The sequence below is a fragment of the Ruditapes philippinarum genome, unplaced genomic scaffold (genome assembly GCF_026571515.1).
Source record: "Ruditapes philippinarum isolate M1 unplaced genomic scaffold, ASM2657151v2 ctg1639_1_1_1_1, whole genome shotgun sequence".
In the NCBI taxonomy this organism is placed as follows: domain Eukaryota; kingdom Metazoa; phylum Mollusca; class Bivalvia; order Venerida; family Veneridae; genus Ruditapes; species Ruditapes philippinarum.
Window position 1 is genome coordinate 83,609 of NW_026854004.1, and position 15,540 is coordinate 99,148.

General features: G+C 31.9%; 2 protein-coding genes across 20 annotated transcripts in view; one reads left to right on the forward strand and one right to left on the reverse strand.

The window, feature by feature from the left end:
- Window positions 1-15,540, reverse strand: part of LOC132738655 (twitchin-like) — a 153,108-nt gene that overhangs the window by 51,296 nt on the left and 86,272 nt on the right. For 16 of the 18 annotated variants that reach the window (XM_060726234.1, XM_060726222.1, XM_060726235.1 and 13 more), the window contains 5 exons: window positions 14,347-14,620; window positions 13,864-14,003; window positions 4,047-4,191; window positions 3,310-3,431; window positions 1,453-1,470 (listed from right to left, as the gene is read on the reverse strand). In XM_060726234.1, coding sequence (XP_060582217.1) covers window positions 1,453-1,470; window positions 3,310-3,431; window positions 4,047-4,191; window positions 13,864-14,003; window positions 14,347-14,620 — 699 coding nt within the window. The remainder of the gene's footprint in view (window positions 1-1,452; window positions 1,471-3,309; window positions 3,432-4,046; window positions 4,192-13,863; window positions 14,004-14,346; window positions 14,621-15,540) is intronic. The other 2 variants (XM_060726226.1, XM_060726223.1) reach the window with 1 other exon arrangement.
- LOC132738657 (uncharacterized) lies at window positions 6,547-11,297 on the forward strand. Of its 2 annotated transcripts, none has more exons than XM_060726237.1 (2): window positions 6,547-6,811; window positions 8,607-11,297. In XM_060726237.1, exons 1-2 carry the CDS (start codon window positions 6,740-6,742, stop codon window positions 11,019-11,021), a joined length of 2,487 nt encoding a protein of 828 aa, XP_060582220.1. In that variant the 5' UTR covers window positions 6,547-6,739; the 3' UTR covers window positions 11,022-11,297. The 2 variants fall into 2 exon arrangements, with proteins under 2 accessions (XP_060582220.1, XP_060582221.1); XM_060726238.1 differs by lacking the exon at window positions 6,547-6,811 and adding an exon at window positions 7,884-8,368.

Genomic DNA, 15,540 nt, shown 5'->3' on the forward strand with positions numbered 1-15,540 from the left:
GATATATATTACAGCAAATAAAAAAGAAAACCAAAATAATTGTGACAAAAACTTTAGCACTAAAAGCTCAGTAAATTACTGCCACAAGATATATTGTGAAAGTTGCTAGCTGCATGCAATGGTGTTATGGAAAAATCTGCCACAAGTGTAAGACCTGGTATCATTTATTCTACATAAATCCGGAAACCAAGCACTGACAATCACCAGATAGACTGGTACCAAATTTCATTGGTCTTTGGTATAATTAAAAATGAAGATAGCTTCAAATGTCACAATATGACATCCCAGACTCAAAGAAAGCAAAATTAAATAAGGTTAAAAAAGCAGTATGTCAATTTTGTTTTAAACCATGAATAATTATTGAATTATCAGGAAAGCAAAGCAAATAAGTTTAATTATGTTATAAAATTCTAAAGGATTACACAGTCAGATTTGACTGAATTATAATATAAATTTTTGTTCAGAAAAAGGGTATAAATAGAAGCAGAGGAAAAATTCCAGTTGTTGTTTTCTATGCTAAACAAAATGGACTTAAAGCAGTTGAGGAAAAGAAAAACATATCTTATAGGAAAATCTTAACTGATAAAAAGCATGATTGTAAACATAATAAATTATAATGCAAAACAGAAAATATAATTTTAAGCATTTTATAATTTATTTGAACATAAACGTAATTTACTAAATGATGGGAAAAATTGTTGAAAGCAATGGAAAACAAAAGTTTGGCAGGTTTCTTTGAGTGAAATCATAAAGCAAAGCTTAAAGCAGAATATACTAAAAGCAAAACTCAAAAACACAAAAATAAAAGCAATAAATGATGAATATATGAATGAAATTAACTGAAAAATCTCAAAGCCTAATTAAGAATGACTATGGTGCAGGTTTTTTCAAACATCATTAAATTATATTAAATAAATTGTAAAGAAGCTTCTTCAAGTTTTTCTAAAATAATGTTTTGGTAAACAGGCAAAATTTAAATACAACAACAGTAAACCTCAAGGTATAACTGTAATACAATCCTCAAGAAAAACTTAAATAGTAACTAAATAAAGGGTAAAATTAGAAAGTATCTGAGAAAAATAAATGAAATGGGATATGTCAAAAAATAACTGCTAGTAAGGGTATTGTAATAACTGATCAGTAAGAACAATGGATCTGGCATGATATGCATTTCAATTGAGAGCTGCATTGTCATGATTTGGTTCATTAATGTCATGATTTTTCATGATGCCATGATTTTGTTCATGAATGTCATGATTTTTCATGATGCCATGATTTTGTTCATGAATGTCATGGTTTTTCGTGGAAGTCATGATTGTTTTCATAAATGTTATGATTTTTTCATGATGACATGATTTTTCATGAATGTCATATTTATGAATTCATGATATTTTTTCATGAATATCATTATTCATTTTCATGAATGTCATGATTTATTTTCATGATATTTACCGTAAACTCGCCATCACCCTGTTAAATTGGTAAAAAAAGAGAAAACAAAACATAGAGAATAACATAGTACACACAATATATAAAGAAACTAAAACTACAAAAAAATCATTTCCCTGAAACACCTAAAAATAGAATATATGTTAATTAAGGAATTGTAAACACAGTTCTAATACAAGGGTAAATATCGATTTAGACATATTAAAATCAAGTGGCATTATGGGAATTGATGAATGGTGGACACAGGTAAGGAGCTAGGACAGGGACAGATTGGACTTCTCATGCTTGTATGACCTTGATGACAAAGGTCAAGGTTAAAATGACCTTGATGACAAAGGTCAAGGTTAAAATGACCTTGATGACAAAGGTCAATGTTAGAATGTCCTTGATGACAAAGGTCAAGGTCAATGTATGAGAAAATACTTATCGTATCAGAGTATATAAAAATTTTATTACAGATTCCTACTGGCTGTATCATAACTTATAATTATGACATTAAAAAGGGTAAGGAAATATCAATATAAATTGATAGTAATTTTTAAACACTGAGAACTCAACATTACTGCTAAGTTTGTGATATATATGATTATAAAATTGCTGAAAAGCTATCCTGTATTTTATATTCTAATTCTAAATCTGTATATATATTTAATGGTTAATCTTTTCTAATTTTTCCTTTAAACTATTAAGATTCAAAACCTATAAATTCGATATTAAGATTCAGAACCTATAAATTTGATATTAAGATTCAAAACCTATAAATTCGATATTAAGATTCAAAACCTATAAATTTGATATTAAGATTCAAAACCTATAAATTTGATATTAAGATTCAAAACCTATAAATTCGATATTAAGATTCAAAACCTATAAATTTGATATTAAGATTCAAAACCTATAAATTCGATATTAAGATTCAAAACCTATAAATTTGATATTTTATATCTATGGGAAGGGAAACAGACGGGGAAAAATTGGGAACTGGTCTAGACTACAACAATGTAAGAGGGAAAGAATTTTGTGTTCCAAGTTGTTTTTTATTTTATGAAATTTTCTAGTTTGTTAAAAAAAGTATTTTCTTTTTATACGAAACAGAAAACTCAAACTAATATCAAAGATACAAAACATATTAAGTCTTTTTTTTCTTTTTTTATTTACAAGATGTAACAGATGAAGATGTTGAAACACAAATATCTTTTTATTATCGCTAGGGAAATAGTTCATATTATTTCACAAATTCAAACACTACATTTAAAAAGCACATTTCCACTAGATCTAAGATGTTCTTACATTGATTTCACTCAACATATTCTATTGTTGAAAGAATTGTGTCTTTTTTTTGCTCATATTTCTACAAATTACGATTTCACGTCCAATGTCATTTTATTTCTACAACAATGCTGGTAAAGGTAAATTTCACAGACATATAATTTTGACATCCACCTATAAAATGCCTTTAATTAACATCAGTACATGAAAATACACTCCAAGTTGCTCTGGATCTGTACGATTGTTAAAGCAATCTGTGATAAACCATTTAATTCTGTAACCATCATAAACAAGTAAATGAAAAATTAAAAATCCTGGTATCGAGTGTGAAATGTTATATCAGGTCTAATATTATGATTTATAACCTTCACCTTTACAATACTGACCAACAATAAAATGATATTGGACATGGAATATGGACTAAATACAAAATCTAAAGCAAGCTTCTAGCTAAGGATATGTTTAACTATACACTATTTTATGTACAGTGACTGACTACAATCAAGCAATTCACAGACAACCTTTTGACCTATAATATGACCTTTGGCCATGATTTATCACTTTGACCTTGCAATATGTCCTTGACCTTACCTTTTCATCTCTAAACCAGGACACCTCTGCCTCTGGATCACTGACATCACACTCAAAGATGGCTTTCTGTCTCTCTTGACCTTCAATATCTTCCAACTTCTTCATGAACTCCCAAGCTGGTTCTGTGAATAAATTACAAACATGTGTCATATTAGATAGTATATCTTGTACATGTAACCTAATAATAATGTAATGGTAACTAACAGCTAAGGTTAAGTGTGTCACTTATATAAAACACTTTTTGGTTTTATGTTGCACCAACACTGTAAAGATCTAATGGCAACTTTCCTGCTATACTGGTGGAGGAAAACTTAAGGTCATTTGCATAAGTTCAGCCATGTACAGGCACCTGAGTAAAAGCACTAACATTCTGTAATCTAGCTGGATAAGGATCCTAAGTCCCGAACGGGATTCAAACCCAAAATCACGGGGGGCAAGTGGTTTATAGACAACTACTTTAACCACTTGGCCATGAATGGCCCATTAAGTCACTTATTCAGTCTTCAGTACATGTAATATTGTAGCAGAGGTAAATCCCCATCTCCTAATGGGGGCTCTAATTCTACCAGAGGTAAGATTCTCTTTTAGTTTTTTCAATACACTTTGGTGCAATAAGGGCCAATAACTGTTTCAGAAACCGAGAAAAAAGTCATCAGGCTATGTATAGGCCCTATGATGCATATTTGACATTTATTATTAAAAACACATGCAAAAAATAAAAAGTAATTTTAACATACGAGTGCATTTAAGATCACATTTTGTGACAGCTTCTCCAACGGTGATTTTACATTCATAGTGACCTTCAAACTCTTTACTCATGTTCGGGAAACTGAGGATGCAACGATTCTCTCTGCGACGTATCTCTGTTTTACCCTGGTCATACTGTAAATATAAAATATAACATATTACAAACCCTGGTCATACTGTAAATACAATATAAAACATATTACACCCTGGTCATACTGTAAATATAAAATATAACATATTACAAAGCCCCTGGTCATACTGTAAATACAATATAAAACATATAACACGGTCCCTGGTCATACTGTAAATAAAATATAAAACATATTACACGGTCCCTGGTCATACTGTAAATACAATATAAAACATATAACACGGTCCCTGGTCATACTGTAAATAAAATATAAAACATATTACACGGTCCCTGGTCATACTGTAAATACAATACAAGGAACATCGCAATGCGATGCAACCAGGTTTTCAGCAAAATTTTTCACAGAAGCCTTGTCATGAAGGGGCATTTGTTTTTAATTGAACTTTTAGGAGGAATTATGGCTTTTTTAATATTCCTCAAACAAAAATGATTGAGAAATTTTATGTTGTCTATTCGCCTTTTTTTCCCAAATGTTTTAGAAAGGTAAACAGTACTTTATTTTTGCTTAATTTTTGCATTTTTGCGTCTCTTGTCATTTTCTTTTGTCAACAATATTGGCGTGTGGTGTTTTGTGCGATATCAAGAAAAGTATGTTCACAATTTTAAAAAAATACTTGAATGATGTCTTGGAAGAAACATGGGAATTTAGTGAGCACCAGGGCACTTGATGACAAAGCTTCTGTGAAAGTTTGGTCAAAATCCATTGAGAAATGTAGGAGAAGTTGCGCACTGTAGAAATTGTTCACTATATATTCTGTATAAGGAAAAAATATACAAAGGGCCATAATTCGGTCAAATATTATCCAATCACAAAACCCCGACAATATGTGCCAGGCACTTGAAAACAAGCTTCTAAGAAAGTTTGGTCAAAATCCGTTGAGAAATGTAGGAGGAGTTGAGCACAGAAGAAATTGTTCTCTATGTATTCTGTATAAGGAAAAAATATACAAAGGGCCATAATTCGGTCAAATATTATCCAATCACAAAACCCCGACAATATGTGCCAGGCACTTGATAACAAAGCTTCTAAGAAAGTTTGGACAAAATCCGTTGAGAAATGTAGGAGGAGTTGCGCACAGAAGAAATTGCTCACTATATATTCTATATAAGGAAAAAAAACAAAGGGCCATAATTAGGTCAAATATATACCAATTGCAAAACCCTGGCAATATGTGGCAGGGCACTTGATGACAAAGCTTCTGAGAAAGTTTGGTCAAAATCCGTTGAGAAATGTAGGAGGAGTTGCGCACAGAAGAAATTGTTCACTATATATTCTATATAAGGAAAAAAAACAAAGGGCCATAATTAGGTCAAATATTATCTAATCGCAAAACCCCGACAATATGCGCCAGGGCACTTGATGACAAAGCTTCTAAGAAAGTTTGGTCAAAATCCGTTGAGAAATGTAGGAGGAGTTGCGCACAGAAGAAATTGTTCACTATATATTTTATATAAGGAAAAAAAAACAAAAGGGCCATAATTAGGTCAAATATTATCTAATCGCAAAACCCCGACAATATGCGCCAGGGCACTTGATGACAAAGCTTCTGTGAAAGTTTGGTCAAAATCCGTTGAGAAATGTAGGAGGAGTTGCGCACAGAAGAAATTGTTTACGCCCGCCCGCCCGCCCGTCCGCCCGCCCGCCCGCCCGCCGACATACCTCAATCTAATAACCAGTTTTTTCCTTCGGAAAACCTGGTTAATAAAACATATTACACGGTCCCTGGTCATACTGTAAATAAAATATAAAACATATTATAAGACCCCTGGTCATACTGTAAATACAATATGTAACATATTACAAGGTCAATTTGAAAATGAAGAAAATGATACATTTTAATGTAAATGTAAATAGCTATGATATGCAGTCAAACCTGTGCTAGGGGCCACCTTTAAATAAGGACCACATAATGAAACAACAGTTACTATGATTACTATAGGTCAGGGTAATATTTCCCCATTTGAATTCCTTAAAAGGCAGAATTCTCTGTTTCAAGTGACTTCCTGTCAACCAAAATATAACACATAAATAAAAGGGGGTTCATTTTTACAAAGACAAGGTTAACAGCAAACAGTCTGTGGTACTTTCGTTTCCATATCAATATTATGAACGGCATGGTGGATATGATACCAAAGTTTGTAAAGTGATACCTTTCATTACAAAATGTAAGACATTTAAAGCTTTTGATTAACCAACCAAATAAACATAAACAATAAGGTCCTCATGAAACAAAAGTTTATGTCTTTGTGTTTAAGTTTGTTCTTTTAATTGACCCTTATTTTAACAATTTAAAATAAATTTAATACAATTAATTTTTAAGTCAGAACCAGGAGAGAGTATGAAAGAGTGAGATATCATTAAATAAGAATATGCTTGAATTTAAATAAAAAAATGTTAAGAAAATCTATTGGAAATATTATAAATGTAGGAGAGTGAAAGAGTAAAACACATTATATTCAGAGAAGTGTATCATTATTGAGTAACTTGAAGAATAGAAAAATAAATAAAGAGGAGGTAATTTACATATAAAAATGGCTGAAATATATCGTCAAACGAAGGAAATGCTGTATCGTGACCTTGTTGCCCCTGGTTACAGTATGCAGGTATGTGACCTTCACCTTCTCTTAAGTTCTTTATTTAGAATAATTAGAATTTAGAACCAATAGTTTTGAAACCCTTTTAGTCTATTACATTTTTTTTATCTATCCTGTTCTATAATAGATTTTCATTTTGCTAACAAAATTTCAACACAATAGTAATCAAAATTTCATTATTTTTACACATTTTTTTAAAAGACGTGTTATAGATAAAAACTTTTAACCTCTGAAATTTTATCAAAATAAATCAACAATAATTATCTTAATTGTACTTCAGAAAATAAAATCATTTAAATCTGAAACCAAAGTCTTACATCTTCAATGACATTTGATAAACAGTATTAATTGAATAGATATTAAAATTTATCAACCAGTGAATTGGGACATCTTCAATTTTGTTACAATATCAATTAAAATCTGTAATCCACCGGGATACTTTTGTATGCCCATACCTAGTATCTCAATTCATTGTTTAAACCAGGGGTTTAAATTGAACAAAATAATCATTAACTTTTAACTGTACTGTACTAAATTTAAAGAGGGTATGTCATTGATTTGTACAGTTTACATTTCAATCTGTAATGTTTAAACTGGATGAAAAAAAATCTGGCCAAGTCCTTCTTAATAATCAATATAGTCACATGTTAACTTAAATTTAATTTGCAGTAAGATGCTCTACTTATTCTATGGTGTATAGATGTATTAGTACATGTGTATTAAGTTTAAATAATTATATATCATACATGACTGTGAACTCTCCCACTTTAAGCGGGAGACTCCCACTTTCTGCAGCCATATTTTCAAAGATTTTTCTTAAAATAAGAGGTATTTTCGCAAATTAATGAAATCTCCTTATTTTTGATGTCAGAAGTTTATTTCAAATTCTAAAATCTCCCTCTTGTTGTAAAAAAATCTCCCACTTGATCATTGAAAAAAGTTCACATGTATGATATATATTAAATAATTATTTATACAATTTTAATGAAAACATGAACAAGTGTATGCCCTACATATGAATGTATATTATCTACAAATGAAATAAATCTTAACCGGACATTTAATTAAAAAATTGATTTATAATTTAATTTGCATTCTGCACAATAAAACATGGTGACTGCCACTTTAACATAGGTTCTCTATTTAATGTAAGACATAAAGTTTATATTGGAATGTCTAGTGCATTGTCATATTAAACAGAAATCTTGGCACGGCAGCACTGTCACACATTGTTACAATTTTATTATCTTTCTTCACCACACTGATTATCTAATTTAGAGAGCTTTGTATGGGTAATTTTCAAAATGTCAAAGTGAAATTGTCATTGTTTTGGACATTTGAACATTATGTTTAAGATCCAAATTGACATTTTTCAGATAATTAGTCAAAAATTGGATTTACAAATCACTTATCATGCTGGAATTGATCTGAAGTATTGGGATTTAAATTGTAATCTTTTGAACCTCGGACAAAATTATTGAGTGATTTAATAGATAGTGGGAATCAAATTGTATAAGTTAGTATGTTGGTGAAAAACTTCAAGGATGAAATTTCTTAAAAAACCTGGTAACTTTGATATTATTCAATACTTTGTTAACATTATGTCTTTTTTTTTTTTTTTTTTTTTGTGTTGAATGATGCAACATGCATTTTTATCATAAATATAATGTATATTTCATATTAAAAATGAGAAAGTAAAATCCCTTTGGACAGTATAGATTATAAGTGTTTTTTGTTTTGTTTTTGTAAAAGAAACCATAAGAAAAAACATAAAATGCAATAGAAAATATTTTTTACATTTCAGTATGATGCTATAATGGAAAGTGCGAGTGATTCCGACTTTGATTCGGATGACTCGATAGACTTCCTATCAGAGTATACCGACATCGACGTAAACGGATTTCTTGGTCGGGCCATTGCGATCTGGACCTATAATCGTCTAGATAGTCTTACACTGTTCACACCAAAACCAGATGATACGTTGTTCCAGCTTGTAAAGTACGCTGAACAGAGGTTAAAGTTTAACAGAGAAAATGAGAAAATAATGGTAATGGATGCAGGTGAGAAAGTTCCAAGAGAAATGAAGGACGTGTACTTGCTAAAACCTGGCAGTGTAATCATGGTTTTACCTAAAAGGAATTTAAACTTAACTGTTGAAATAAATCAATTAAACACAAGGTTTCCAATTAGTGCAGATCCAATGTGTACAGCATATGATGTGAAAACTTACATCAAACGTGTTAAGGGGATTCCCATAGATCAGCAAGATGTCCTATACAGAGACAAGGTGCTTGAGAACGCAAGACGACTTTATGAATATAAAGTGAAAAACGGGACTAACATGCATGTTCTGATACAAGTTCATTTTGATGTCATAGTTCATGTTGAGACTTTCTGGGGAAAAACATATCGACTGTATGTGGACAAGTGTAGCACAAGTAGTGACCTCATTTACCGTGTATTTGGGAGAACATTTAGCAAACATGGAAAAGAACATGTGACAATGCACGAGTTATACGTGCCCATTCATGTTCTAGTCTTTCAACATAACAAACGATCCCTTAATTGGAATTACTGTCTAGGATTCTATGGTGTAAGGAATGGGGATAATCTGGTGCTAAACACTGTTGGTCGTCATAGTGATATGAATATACAAACATTGATGGTTGTTACTGAACTTGGTGAAAACTATGAAGTACGGGTCTCGCAGTTTGATCGATGGTCAGTGGTAGCATTCATTCTTCATGGACACACAGACGTTCCTGTTGACCTTATAAGATTATTCCGGAACGAAACACAACTAAACTTCACTGGAAATATTGGCTTTGTGCCAAAGAACACTTTGATAATGATGAACATAATGATGACTAATGTTGATAAGGACATGATGTTTGGAATACCCCTTAGAATCAATATTGGTAATGGAATTGTAGAAAATATCAAAGTTTCTCCAACCAAGAAAGTTAAAGATATCAAAGAAAGACTTGAAGAAATTGGGGTTCCAAATGCTACACTGGATGAACTTGCTACAGGTCAGTTCAAACTGCCTGATCATGCAAAGATCAAAGATGTGGTGACTGACATTGGGAAACTGTTGTACCTAAAAGTTGAAAGATTTCCAATGTTTATTCATGCTCCTGATGGGACAATATATAGAACAATGATTGATGTCAACCACACAATGAAAAGTCTGAAACAAAAGATTGAAATGAAATCAGGCCATGCCATATCAAGCTGCCGTTTGCTGCTAGCTGGACAAGAACTAATCCTTCAGGACAACCATGTTCTCTATGACAGCGGATTTTCTACAAGGAATTCCATTTTTGTAGAAACAGCGCAAATGTTTGAAACATTTTTCATCACAAATGGGGATCTTCTGATTAAGTTGCGTGTTCCGGCAAGACCAACGCAAGACAATATCAAACGTAGTATCTGGGGAACAAGAGATATTCCTGAGGGTTCTATTACATGTCTACAGACATTCCTCTTTTGGTTCTTTTCACCACGAAGGAATAAGAAGTTTTATCTCCCAAAAAGAAAAAGAAACCGGAAAAGAATTCCACCATCCAATGAACCACTCCACTTGTTTTCTGACAGGTATGGCAAGAAGTATGATGACAGAAATATTTCTGACTTAATGCTTGAGCTAGACCACAAGAAAGGTGAGCATTTCAAGCCTCTGATATACCCAGATGATGTGCCAGATGAATTAAAAACTCACAGAACCTGGCCCATTAGTTTAAAACGGCCAGTCCGTCCTCGCAGGAACATAGAAGACTGGATAAATTCAACTAATTATGAGCCCAGATTTGACAGAAAACATACCAGAACTCCAACAAGGAAAAAAAGCTTCAGAACATCGAGAAAACAACAAGAACAACAACAAGAACCTCGTCAATATCTTGGTAATCATCATATACAACCTCGTTGGTTGAATAATCTTTATGCAAAAGAAGGAAATCAAGGTTTGTCATCATCTGACGACACTGGCTTGGCATATCGCCAAAATACAAAACAAGGGCAGACAACTTTCTACAAAAAGAAACACAGAAGAAAGACACCAACTCATCATCAGGGTGATGCCAGTCTATCAAAATACCTCGGTCATAAACGACAAATGTTTAATAATCAGGAACTACAAAATCTAAGTTCTGATGATGACAATACAGAGACGTTTGATGAATTAGCAGACGACAGGCCATATATAGTGTTAAGGTAGATAATCCAACCATTGAAGCAGAAAGGCTGAAATTTCTGATAAGCTATTAAGTTTGGCTATAAATAAGCAAGTTGACAAACTTAGTAATAAAGTATGAATTGTTATTTTGAATAAATTATGCCTCCTGACTTCCTCTGCTGACAAAAAGAATTGGAAAGAATATCTAAAGGATTCAAACAAATAGACAATCGTAATAAAAAAGTTCAACAGACTTTATGTGAAAGTGCAACACATACCAGAGTGCTTGATAAAATTTATTAGTAAAAATGAAATTGACTTAAGTTTCCATGGTAACTTATCCTTACAAATATGATGACTAGATCTGCTCAAATTAAAGTGAAAGCTAAACTGATAGTAAAAAAGAACATTTCCTTACATTGGCAAGTACATGTACTTATTGCTGCAATTCTTGAAAGTGATATATATATATGTAGTCTATATACCTTCATATATTCATTTAACAAAATTTAGTCTTATTTTCTGAAAGATAATTTCCAAAATTACTGTCTCCAAATCAAATCCATTACACTGAATTACTGATATTTTTTCTGTTTGGTTTTTAATCCAAGCCTGCTTCAGTTCAATGCAAGACTTTCTTAACTGCCTTCTGTTTACTTATTGTATAATAATATAAGTGTAATGTCTTTGTTCTGTTATATTTTGGTTTTCTTGTTTCAATACTTTACGCATTTGTTATCTGCATTGTATATTGATCTTTAAAATCAAACATTGTTGAATTGTCATTTGTTGAAAATGTTAGAATAAAAAAAATTTAGTACATGATTCAGTATTGATTTTTTGTTATAATAAGTAACGCATTTTATCAGTTTAAACATACAATGTACATGTATTCCTTTTTACTTCAATTAAGGAGTAACATTGAAACTTATCTTGTAACAATCTCAAGAATGTTCCCTGGAAAATTCCCAGTACAAGCATCACAAGAGAAAACTGTACAAATAAAGGCTTATAGCAACACTCTCTGGACTGTGAGCCACATTTATTAATCTCACCTTTATCATGCAAGATATCAAATTTAAAATAGTGAAAATTTCTATCCACAAAAGAACAGTCTTGCGAAATGGATGACCAGTGGTCAGTTGATACACATATTCAAATTTCTTACAAATGTATTATAATGGAGCAACTACTTATTCAGACTGGAGGGCAGGCTAACCTTTCTTTCAGTTTACAAAGGCCAGTCATACCAGAACTCCAACAAGGAAAAAAAGCTTCAGAACATCAAGAAAACAACAAGAACAACAACAAGAACCTCGTCAATATCTTGGAAATCATCATATACAACCTCGTTGGTTGAATAATCTTTATGCAAAAGAAGGAAATCAAGGTTTGTCATCATCAGACGACACTGGCTTGGCATATCGCCAAAATACAAAACAAGGGCAGACAACTTTCTACAAAAAGAAACACAGAAGAAAGACACCAACTCATCATCAGGGTGATGCCAGTCTATCAAAATACCTCGGTCATAAACGACAAATGTTCAATAATCAGGAACTACAAAATCTAAGTTCTGATGATGACAATACAGAGACGTTTGATGAATTTGCAGACGACAGGCCATATATAGTGTTAAGGTAGATTCTCCAACCATTGATGCAGAAAGGCTGAAATTTCTGATAAGCTATTAAGTTTGGCTATAAATAAGCAAGTTGACAAACTTAGTAATAAAGTATGAATTGTTATTTTGAATAAATTGTGCCTCCTGACTTCCTCTGCTGACAAAAAGAATTGGAAAGAATATCTAAAGGATTAAAACAAATAGACAATTGTAATAAAAAAAGTTCCACAGACTTTATGTGAAAGTGCAACACATATCAGAGTGCTTGATAAAATTCATTAGTAAAAATGAAATTAATAAACACTTAAGTTTCTGTGGTCACTTATCCTTACAAATATGATGACTAGATCTGTTCAAATTAAAGTGAGAGCTAAACTGATAGTAAAAAAGAACATTTCCTTACATTGGCAAGTACATGTACTTATTGCTGCAATTCTTGAAAGTGATATATATATATGTAGTCTATATACCTTCATATATTCATTTAACAAAATTTAGTCTTATTTTCTGAAAGATAATTTCCAAAATTACTGTCTTCATATCAAATACATTACACTGATTTACTGATATTTTTTCTATGTTTGGTTTTTAATCCAAAACTGCTTCAGTTCAATGCAAAACTTTCTTTACTGCCTTCTGTTTACTTATTGTAATAATATAATTATAAGTGTAATGTCTTTGTTCAGTTAAATTTTTATTTTCTTGTTTCAATTCTTTATGCATTTGTTATCTGTATTGTACATTGATCTTTAAAATCAAACATTGTTGAATTGTCATTTGTTGAAAATGTTAGAATAAAAAAATTTAGTACATGATTCAGTATTGATTTTTTCGTTATAATTAGTAACTCATACAATGTACATGCATTTATTTCCTTCAATTAAGGAGTAACATTGAAACTTATTTTGTAACAATCTCAGTAATGTTCCCTGGAAAATTCCCAGTACAAGCATCACAAGAGAAAACTGTAGAAATAAAGGCTTATAGCAACACTCTCTGGACTGTGAGCCACATTTATTAATCTCACCTTTATCATGCAAGATATCAAATTTAAAATAGTGAAAATTTCTATCCACAAAAGAACAGTCTTGCGAAATGGATGACCAGTGGTCAGTTGATACACATATTCAAATTTCTTACAAATGTATTATAATGGAGCAACTACTTATTCAGACTGGAGGGCAGGCTAACCTTTCTTTCAGTTTACAAAGGCCAGTCACTACTGGTGCTAGGGGGGATAAAATGTAAACTGTACGTTACCTCAACCAATTGTCCGTCCTTGTACCATTTCACCTTGGCCTTGTTATCATTAACAAAGCATTCAAGCATGCCTTCCTTCTTTGTCTGAATACCATATTTAGCTGGTAAATTCTGCTGGAAGAAATACTCCGGAGGCTTCTCTGTAACGAGTGAGGAAAAAAATTCTAGTACTATAGTTGAACCCTATTTTATTATTGATTGACTTAATAATTATTGCTGTTATATCAGCTTGACAAAGATGATAATGATCTATATCCAAAATAAAACAATTTTAAACATTACTATGGTACAGATTTATGATGGTAGTGGGTAGCGGCATTTGTAACAGACCTTCGTATAAGGTTGACTGCTGTAATTGTCGAAAAGATACTGCAGAATATGGAGCATCAACAGCCTACCTTTACCTAAACATATATAAAAGTAACATGAATATAATGATAATAAAATATGTAACTTTAAAACCTAAGGTATACTATGAAATACCTTCAACATATAACCAAGCGTCCGTTTTGAGTGGAACTTTTCCGCACTCTAAGATGTAGCGAGCATTGTCGTCGAGTTTTATGTTCCTGATTGTACATTTGTACTCGTCATCAATAACCTCAAAATGATACTTCTCCCCCTGGAATATCTCCAGTTTATTCTTGTACCAGCGGTACTGTGCGTCCGGTTTACAGAACCTAGCGGAGAACACGACTTCCTCGATTCCTTCACGTACTTTGCGGTCTTCAAGTTCAGTGATCCATTTCTCTGGCATCTATTTTATAAACAAACCAAAATAAAAACTAAGTTTAGAATCCATTTGGTTGAAGCAATTTATTCAAAAACAGAAATTTGTGTGGAAGGGAATCGTACATGGTCGGTGTTAATCAAATTAAACTTATATGCATCAGCCATGAAAGAAAAGTTATGTTAATTTTCAGTATCTTACCTTAACTTTTTTTTAATAAGCAATGGAATTAGGAAAGACAGAAATGAAAGTGTAACATAACTCATAACTTGACAATGATTAGTAAATTAATACTTATAATTGAGCCGCATCACGACAAAACCAACATAGTGCGTTTGTGACCAGCATGGATCCAGACCAGCCTCCGCCTCCGCGCAGTCTGATCAGGATTCATGCTGTTCGCTATCAGTTTCTCTACTTGTAAGAGTTGGTAAGCGAACAGCATGGATCCTGATCAGACTGCGCGGATGCCCAGGCTGGTCTGGATCCATACTGGTCGCAAACACACTATGTTGGTTTTGTCGTGACGTGGCTCACTTAAATAATTCTTGTTTAAAGTAAATAAATATTTCAACAAAGAATAGACACATATAATTAGTTTAGATTAGATTTCATGTTTCACTTTTACCCAATGCATTCATCAAAGCAATACATTATTTGTTTGAAATACAACATGAGAATCTGTATCATCAACAAAGATGATTTTTGTTTTTAACTTTCAAATTTCAAAATCTTTGAGAATGCATTAGGCGGTTTTATGCAATAAATATGGCCACATTAAATAATAACTTTAAAACTGGGGAGATAATTATATAGTAACTGTTATTCAGTTAGTTCCCTTTTCGTCAACTGTACTTGTGCCCATATTTACTGTTACAACATCATTTAATTTCCTTTAGTTTACAACATAGAAATTATTTATAATCATTATTTAAACAATAATCAAT

Coding starts and splice junctions, on each gene's coding strand:
- LOC132738657 (XM_060726237.1), top strand. CDS start 6,740: ATGGCTGAAATATATCGTCAAACGAAGGAAATGCTGTATCGTGACCTT. Junction 6,812..8,606: donor CCCCTGGTTACAGTATGCAG/GTATGTGACCTT, acceptor TTTACATTTCAG/TATGATGCTATAATGGAAAG.